Raw genomic sequence first — 9,406 nt, forward strand, 5'->3', positions numbered from 1 at the left:
ACATTTTTAAAAGATTTTATTATTTTTCAGTCTTTTTTTTTTTACAGATGTTATTTATTTATTTGAGAGAGAGACACACAGAGAGAGGAAACACAAGCAGGGGTAGTGGGAGAGAGAGAAGCAGGCTTCCCACAAAGCAGGGAGCCTGATGCAGGGCTCGATCCCAGGACCCTGGGATCATGACCTGAGCCGAAGGCAGGTGTTTAACGACTGAGCCACCCAGGCGCCCCATTTTTCAGTCTTCTCTACACCCAACATGAGACCTGAACTCACAACCCCAAGATCAAGAGTCACACGCTCCACCGACTGAGCCAGCTAGATGCCCCTGAAGTTAACATTTTTTGAAGGCTCACCATGTGCCAGGTACTGTGCTAAACCCTCTGTGTGGGTGCTGTCCCAGCAAGTGTGTGGTGGCCAGAAGTGTTTGCAAGCCCCTACTCACATGGCTGCCTCCACCATAAAGGAGGGCGCTTCCATCCAAACGCCCACAATGGACACTTCAGCCTTTTTTTCCTCTCCCTTCCTTGCTTTCCCTGATGGGAAGAGGAGCTAACCTAAGGGTTAGAGCTTTATTAGTATGTGGTGTCACTTTAAAATGATTGGCAGGTGGGGAAAAGGCCCAGGGTTTGAAACATGGCGGACGACGTGGACCAGCAACAAACTACCAACACTGTAGAAGAGCCCCTGGATCTCATCAGGCTCAGCCTGGATGAGCAAATTTATGTGAAAATGAGAAATGACAGAGAGCTTCGAGGCAGATTACATGCTTATGATCAGCATTTAAATATGATATTGGGAGATGTGGAAGAAACTGTGACTACTATAGAAATTGATGAGGAAACATACGAAGAGATATATAAATCAACAAAATGGAATATTCCAATGCTTTTTGTCCGGGGAGATGGTGTTGTACTAGTTGCCCCTCCTTTAAGAGTTGGCTGAAACAAAGAATTTATCATGTATGGAATATAGGAGCTTTTGTATGATTGCCTCTTTAAATGTAAAAGACATTCAAAAGAGAAACCTGCGTAAATTTTGATATTAAGAAATGACCAAGGATTCTTCCACTCCTGAAACGAGTTGATTTGCGGATAACTAAAAAATTCTTAAGCTAAAGGGCATTTTAATTTTTTTCCAATCCTTTCAATAAATGTGATCACCAAGAAAAAAAAAAATGATTGGCAGGTGCCCATTCCCTCTCTGTTCTACCTGTGATGGGTGAGGGTGTGGGAGGTGGCTGGTCTCACTCTATTGCAGCTTGCCTACCTATACTGGATGGGATGCACTCGGGGCCCAGCTGTCTTCATTTCCAGCAGGGAGAGTAGAAAGGCTGGACTGAGGCCCAGGCCTAAGCCGAGTTCTCAGCACAACCAACCAAAAGCCCTGGGTTATAGTTCTCGTTTGCCCAGACTCATAAGAGTACTCTTAACATATGTTAAAGTAAACTATGAGGATTCTGGTATATGGGCTTGGCAGATACAGAGAAGGGAGACCAAGTGAGAAACAATGATTTAAATAATGGAGGTGATCCCACCCACCATTCATCTGAATCCCTGGCCCAGAGTGTGGAGAGAGAAGTACCAAATCAGCAGGTTCTCTGATCTACTCAGATCCCATATGCTCCTTGGAGTGGGGGCATCTCCCTACTAGAAGTGATTCTAATGCCTAAGGACGGGGATTTTTCAAAAAAGATTAGCCTTCAGGGCGCCTGGGTGGCTCAGTCGGTTAAGCGACTGCCTTCGGCTCGGGTCATGATCCTGGAGTCCTGGGATCGAGTCCCACATTGGGCTCCCTGCTCAGTGGGGAGTCTGCTTCTCCCTCTGACCCTCTTCCCTCTCGTGCTCTCTGTCTCTCATTCTCTCTCTCGCAAATAAATAAATAAAATCTTAAAAAAAAAAAATTAGCCTTCAGATGTAAGCAACGGCTTCCTCTGGTGTTCCCCAGTGGGTTTCTTCTTAAAACAGGAGGGGACACTGGTTGTATTGGACTCACTGTGCGACAGGACGATCCCCAACCTGGCACCTTCCCAGGGCGTTTGAAGAGCAGTTTTAACCAGGAGCATGAGTACCTGCTGTCCATTTCTGAGGTAGCCTTTTGTGTCTGCCCTGTGGGTCAGAGCCCTGTGGGGAGAAGAGGTGAGGAAGCATTCCAAGGCCCTAGATGCTAAGTTACTTGTTCTCAGAGAGGGTGAAGCATCCTGCCCACTTTTGCACAGCGAAGGGGCAGAGCCCAGATTCAAAGCCAGGTCTGCCTGGAGGCACGGGCCCTGCTCCCAACCACCCGAGCGCCTCTGTGGCCTAGTTTAGCAGTTTGCTCGATCTTGCTCTACAGAAGCACAAATCATGGAAGCTGGAGGGAACAGGTAACCACCCAGCACAGCCTGTCACCCACTAAAGCTCTCCTCTTTCCAGCATCTTCAGTGGCCCATCAGCTCATCTCTGTTCAGATACCCTGAAGGACGGTGAGCTCATTACCTCTCCCCCAGGCCTCCCAACTCATGGTTAGAGATGCCTCCTTCTACTCAATTGAGCTCTCACTGTAAGGTCCTATCTCTGCCTTCTGTACCTACCTACCTGTCTGCCAAACCCACACGACCATGTTCCCCCAGAGGCTTCACTTATGCACATGTATTATTCTTTTATGTGCCAAATGCAGAGACACACACAGCACTATTACTGCCCTCAGACTGCTCACAGACCAGAGGGGGAGCTGGCTGTGGACATAGAAACCAGGAGGTCAGGGAGGAAAGAAAAGAGCTAGGGAGGCACTGACCCCAGCGGGCACGCAGCAGGAGCTGCAGAGAGACTCCTTCGCCCATGCATCCCTAGCACCAAACGCAGCTCAGGACACACAGCTGGGGGTAAGGTAATGTAGATGAACAGCCGAGCCAGTGATGCTATGGAAGTGCTCCCTGGGAAGGTGTTCTCCAGGCTGGGCCTTGGAGGAAAGATCTGGATCAGGCCAGACGAAAACTGAGCCGGAAAACTCCTGGCTTTGTAAAAATTTCAATTTATGGGGCGCCTGGGTGGCTCAGTCGTTAAGTGTCTTTACTTAACGGGTCATGATCCCAGGGTCCTGGGATCGAGCCCCGCATCAGGCTCCCTGCTCGGGAGGAGGCCTGCTTCTCCCTCTCCCACTCCCCCTGCTTGCGTTCCTGCTCTTGCAATCTCTCTCTGTCAAATAAATAAATGGAGTCTTGAAAAAAAAATGTTAAGAAAAAAAAATCTCGATTTACTTTCCAATACTGAAAAATCGGGAGATTTCACGGTAAAAGCTGGCCTGGTGGCCTCTCCTGAAAACATCAAAGATCTCGCAACACGGGGCTGACACATCCTCTGGGTGACCACCTCTTTGTGCAGAGTACCCGCAGCTCCAGACACGAGCCATGGTCTCATCCAGCCCACTTCTCTCACTCACACCGTCCTGCCCGGTCCCTGCGGATGCTTGTGTAGAAGCTGACCCATTGTTTCCTCGTTACTCTCATTGAGAAAACTTTTAATGCAGTGATTCTCAACATGAAGGAGGAAGGAAAGATAGCCTCCCAGGGATTTTTCAAATGGTATGTGTATCCAGGAAAGACTCCCGCTGTCCCTTCTCTCCCCACCCACCGTCAGAAGCCCAGCCTGGCCCCTGCCACACCAGCAGGGCTAAGTATGGTCCTTCCACCCTTCCACCCACGAAGTCTCCCCGATCCAGCAGGAAGATGTGTCGACGCTTACTCTCATCTCACACGACGGCGGTCACGCCCCCTTCTCGCTAATCATCACGAGAGTCTGTCACCTAGCAACATAGCATCCATCGGGATAGCAACCGCTCACCAGTTCATTCATTCCTCCGGCAGACATTGACTGAGCTGCTCCCACGCCCGGGATAGTCAGGGACTCAAAAAAGATTCACTGCATGAATGAATGAAGATACAGGGATGAATGAGGCCCCACAGGAGGTCATACTCTGGGCAGGAGAAAAACAGATTAAAGAAAGAAAAAAAAAGAGTTGTAATACAAGCTATAATAGATGTGTGGATGCATATGTAAATTCCACAGATGAAGCCACAGTCCTGCACAGGGAAGTCAGGGAAACAAGAGGGAATAGTTCAGTTAAGTCTTGAGGAGGAGTGGGAGTTCATATGACAGAAAGAAGGAACAGGAGAAACCATGTACCAGGGCACAGGAACATCATAGACATTACAGGCAAAGGTCCTGAGGTATGGTACTGCATGGCACATCTGAGGCCACAGGGAAGTTGAATATCAATAGAGGGTATACCAAGATTCCCCAAATCCACATCCACAAGGTTCAAGCCTTGTTCAGGGCAAGATCAGATAGTTCTTTTGAGACAGAGGTCTGGCATGCATCCCTGCATGGCCTACTCAGAGCACAGGGACTGGACAGCCCTGGTCAGTAGAATGCTTGTAGAATAAAGTCAAAGATAGAATGGAGGGCGCCTGGGTGGCTCAGTCGGTTAAGCGACTGCCTTCGGCTCAGGTCATGATCCTGGAGTCCCGGGATCGAGTCCCGCATCGGGCTCCCTGCTCAGCAGGGAGTCTGCTTCTCCCTCTGACCCTCTTCCCTCTTGTCTCCCATTCTCTCTCTCTCAAATAAATAAATAAAATCTTTAAAAAAAAAAAAAAGATAGAATGGAGACAAGAAGGGAAAACAGGAACCATTCATAGGCCATGCACGGCCAAGATGTTGTCTGAGTGGTTCCCAAATGCTTTCTCCCTTGTTCCCCTCAAGGTTGTTGCACGGCATGATCTGGCCCTGCCTAGTATCTCTGTGTTACTCAATGTTCCTCTCCTGCCTTTCCACTCTTCTAGTATCTGTTTAATATCATACATTATTTTCTCCAGGTTAAAACCACTGGTTTGGTTTCTGTTTTCCTGCCTAGAAATGAATAAAGGAATTCATGAACAGAGAAACACACCAGCACGAGTGAAAAGGAGAGCACACAAAATGAGGACGGTGGGGTAGGCAAGGCCAGATCATGCAGGGCCTGTGGGCTGTGTCACAACCCAGAGGAGGGGCCCGGGGGCCTGGAACCTAGACTTCAGCACTGTCAGAACCTCATCAGATCCTCGAAGTACTCGTTGTTCCTGTGCACCCCAAGGCTTCCCAGGGCAAGCACCCAAGACTCTCAGCCCGAAGCACTTTCCCTGATCACAGGGAACATGCCCAGCCTGAATGTGGGCACTACCCAAGTGCCAGGAAATGAACACTCCCAAGAGCAGTCCTCAAATGGTGGGAGGTGGAAATGAGTGGATAAACGCCAAGCTTCCTTACTCCTAGAGTGAAACAGTCCAGAGGAGAGCTCTATGCACCTCCTAAAGGGAGTCTAGAGACAGGGTCCTGTTGCCCACAGTGATAATGGCGCATTCATATATCCGTATATCAACCGCACCCTCTACGCTAGCTTCCGTACCACTCCTGTCTCACTTTCTCGTGACTCTACGGGGGCTTCCTGGGATGATTTTCAAAGAAGCTATCTGCCCTCAAACCCTTGCCTGAGGATCTGCATTTGATGGAATCTAAAACAAGATGTGACCAGAAGTGGTTCCACGAAGTAAGCTCTCCAAATGGGACTTTGGAACCAGATGGTGTGCCCGCCAGGTGTGGACAAGGACACCGTAACTGATGTTACATGCAATGGGGAGCACCCCAAGCATGGTGTACCAGCACATTACCAGGACTCTAGCTTTGGGTAGATTGGAATGGGGTACAGGTAGAAGATTCGCTGGTGCCTGCGACAACTCTATCACTTGAAAAATAGGAGGGTAATGGTTATTAAAAGGATTATGAACCTGGTTGGCTGTCTTAATGGCCATTAACGCCCAGAAGGAAGAAAATAATAGGCTCAAGTCAGTCCACTATCAACTCAAAGTACGATACGAAAACCAGAAATCTGGGCAACCCCCTCGGGTCCCTTCCCTCCTTGGGCGCTTTGTACTACAACTTTGCTATTGCTCAATAAACCTTGCTTTGCTGCCCACCAAAAAAGGAAGGAAGGAAGGAAGGGAGGAAGAAGGAAGCCAGCCAGAAATCTCCATGGTGGTATCTAAAGAGACCCTCAGCTCCTGTAGCCAGAGGACAGACAATGCTGAAAATCAGGCCCAAGATTTTATTTACAAGTGACAGGCTGAATTCACAGCTCCGGCAAGTCTCCTCTGCTAGGGACTGGAGAGGGCGGGAGGGAAGCTCTAAGACCTGGATGTGACATTGGAGCAGATTTAACTGAGAATCTTAAATACCCAGATTCACCATGTAGGACAGAACTGGCCCCCTCCCTTTCATGAGAGGAACACAGCCTCCATTACCTGGACACCTCATAAAGGCCTCACTAGAGGCAAGTGTCTTGTATGAGGATACCTGCCCTCTTTGAGATCTGCCCTTTCCTGCCCTCAAGGTTTCTAGACCAAAAACTAGGGTCAAGTCTTACAAAAGAGCTTCAGAACCTGGCTAATCTGTTCCAGCAGGAACAAGGCCATGCCTGGGAATGTGTCCTGAGAGCAATGGATCAGGGAGGGTTGATTATAAGGCTGGAAGGAGAGACTTTATTGATTTGGGAAGCCCTCTCACGATTTACGATTTAGGATTCTGGCAAGGACTCCTGGAACTCCAGTTCTAATAGTCTCCAGAAAGGCCCCTCAAAGCTTGGAAACAAAGACATCCTACAGTAAATTAGGTGGAAAGGCTGGACTTGCCTGGGCAGAGTGGAGAGAAGACTCAAAAAGCGGACGGAGGTTAGCACGTTAGAATGGGTTTATTATGTAAAACCAGAGAACCTGCCGGCTGACCACCATCTATGGGAGACACTGGCTTCACTAAAGCAGTTTGGAGTAAGCGGTCGGCACTGTTGAAGAACAGTGGTAGCCATCCCGTGGGCCTGGGCAGCTACAGACCTGGGCTCCTCAGTGCCAACATGGATGATAGGAATCTGACCAGCAGAGGCCAGGTGGTAGCATTTAGTCATCAAAGGCAAGACAGACGCAACGACTCTAATGGGGAAGAAAATGGGAACGGCAATCAGATGGCCTCTAGCACAGAGATCCGTCGTGATGGACGGCTTTGGCAGATGGCTGATGTCAGCCATTAATTGGAAAATCTACATTTCTCACCTATTGGGCAGACAGGAACCGGTTCTTACACCAGAACCCATTAAATGAAGAGGCGGTCGGGGTTCCTCTAGGAAGGACTCTGCAGGGTCACAAGCATATACAATAGAGGTTCCCCAACTTCTCCAAAATGACTTTTAGTCACTTACCAGGATAAATGTTCACTACAGAACAGAGGAATACCCAGATCTTTCGAGGGCTCTTAGATACAGGTCTGAGTTGACACTGATACCAGGAGACCCAAGTGCCATCACGGCCCTCTTGTTAGAATGGGGGCATTCGGGAGCTGACGATAAATGGAGTTAATGGTCCTCTAGCCATTTCCCAAATCTTTGAGTGATCAGAATGGATTTACCGATCGGCCAGCAGAACCCATATTTATCCCTTGACTTGGAGAGTAAGAACCACTGTGTTTGGAAAGACCAGGCAGAAGTCCCTGAAACTGAGTCCTTCCTTTGGCCAACACAGCAAATCAAAAGCACTCCTACAGCCTAGGTAGGAATGGAAGAGATTAAGATCATGTTTAATTCACTGGGCTAGCCCTTGCAAAGCCAGACAGATCATGGGAAACGACAGTGGACTACAAGAACTTGACCAAACGGTAGTTCTAATCGCAGCTGCTGTACCTGACACAGCATTTTTACTGTAATAGAGCAACGCAGCCCCTGGTACTCGGTATGCAGCTATTAATCTGGCAAATGCACTGTTTTCAATGGTGACCGAAAAGCAGATTGCATTCATCTGTGATGAACAGCAGGCCACATTCCCTGTGTTACCCCAGGGCTACGTTAACTCTCCTGCTTTCTATCACAACACAGTCCTAAAGAATCTCGGTCACTTTGACGCTGACGCTACCACATACCACCTCTTGAGCTGCTGGTCCGATAGAACAGAATGATCTCTAAAAGACACAGCTGTGGTGGGTAGCTGCCACAATCTTCTGTATCAGGTCTGTAGCTGCTCACAAGGCATGGTGAATATTTATTAATTCCTTCTTGCGCTACCCACTCTGTGTCTTTTGCCCTCAGCCAGAACTGCAACAGGTTAGCATTCTTTACCTGGCAGAGTGCCTCAAAACTTCATTTTTAAAGGATCTGAATTCTCAGGGGTCCTGCTTTATCAAGGTTACTTTGATCTCCCATTAATTTTTAATTCTGGACATGCAAGTAATAAGAGGTGCCACATGGGACCCTCTGGGTTCCGGACATAGTTTTGCTGCATGCGTCGTAACCAACAGTTTGATTTGGCAACTGAGGTGAATCAGCTGGGCTAGCAGAGTAAGCTCTTTCTTCACCAATTGAGAAAGCACACAATGTCCAGACTCCAATTCAGTGGAAACCCTAGCTCTGTCCCCTAATGTTAGATATCCTCCCTTGGGAACTAAGACCTCCCATCCAGCTGAAAGTTGTGGGAGGAGGAATGAAGAGGAGATGTAATAATGAGAAGAGCTACTCCTGTTCCAGAACTTTGAACAGCACCATATACCCATCACAGGTCCAAAGCATTGTGTAAGACAGACTACCATCCTCTCAGGGAGTTTTTCAACTGACGCCAGAAGAGAATCTTCAGTAGGGCATTCCGCCATTCTTTCAGGCCAGCTTCTTCTGGGTGATGGGGTACTCAGAAATATTAGTGAATTCTGGGGGGCCCTGGTTGGCTCAGTGGGTTAAGCGTCTGACTCTTGATTTTGGCTTAGGTCATGATCTCAGGGTCGTGGGATTGAGCCCCTCGACAGGCTCCATGCTCATGGGGAGTCTGCTGGTCCCTCTCCCTCTGCTCCTCACCCCCACTCACCCTTTCTCTCTCTAATAAATAAATAAATAAAATCTTAAAAAAAATTTAGTGCGTTCTATGCACACCTGCTCACAGCTGCAATTCTTCTGCTAGGAAATTATCCCCTTGATCAGAAGCACTGTTGTGTGGAATACCATGAGAGTGCATAAGGCATTCCAGAAGTCCATGCAGAAACACTGCAGACAGGGAAGGCAAACCCTCTCTGGAATGCGTATTTCTTCTAGTGAGGGCAAACTGCTGTCCTCTTCATGATGTAAGGAGTCCAACAGGTGGTTGGTTGGTCCTCTGTATCGGGGCGGGGAACGTCAGTGTTGGTCTCTGCTGTTGCAAGGTGAAACACTCAGGAATGCTGTAGCCAGGTCAGTTTGAGGAGGCGATGTCCTGGCTATTTGTTTAGTTCATTTCCCCCATCACTGCCACGTAGACCCGCTGGAGAAGCAGCAGGGTGGCTGGGGAAAGAGGCTGACTGACATCCACAGAATGTCATTTTGTCCACCTGATTAC

General features: G+C 48.5%; 1 protein-coding gene across 1 annotated transcript; it reads left to right on the plus strand.

Moving 5' to 3' along the window:
• The first annotated feature begins 626 nt into the window (after nucleotides 1–626).
• Nucleotides 627–1,134, plus strand: LOC113922970 (U6 snRNA-associated Sm-like protein LSm3). Its single transcript, XM_035729057.1, has one exon. It carries the CDS (start codon nucleotides 634–636, stop codon nucleotides 940–942), a length of 309 nt encoding a protein of 102 aa, XP_035584950.1. The 5' UTR covers nucleotides 627–633; the 3' UTR covers nucleotides 943–1,134.
• Nucleotides 1,135–9,406: the final 8,272 nt, after the last annotated feature.

Source organism: Zalophus californianus, chromosome 9 (assembly GCF_009762305.2).
Source record: "Zalophus californianus isolate mZalCal1 chromosome 9, mZalCal1.pri.v2, whole genome shotgun sequence".
NCBI classification, from domain to species: domain Eukaryota; kingdom Metazoa; phylum Chordata; class Mammalia; order Carnivora; family Otariidae; genus Zalophus; species Zalophus californianus.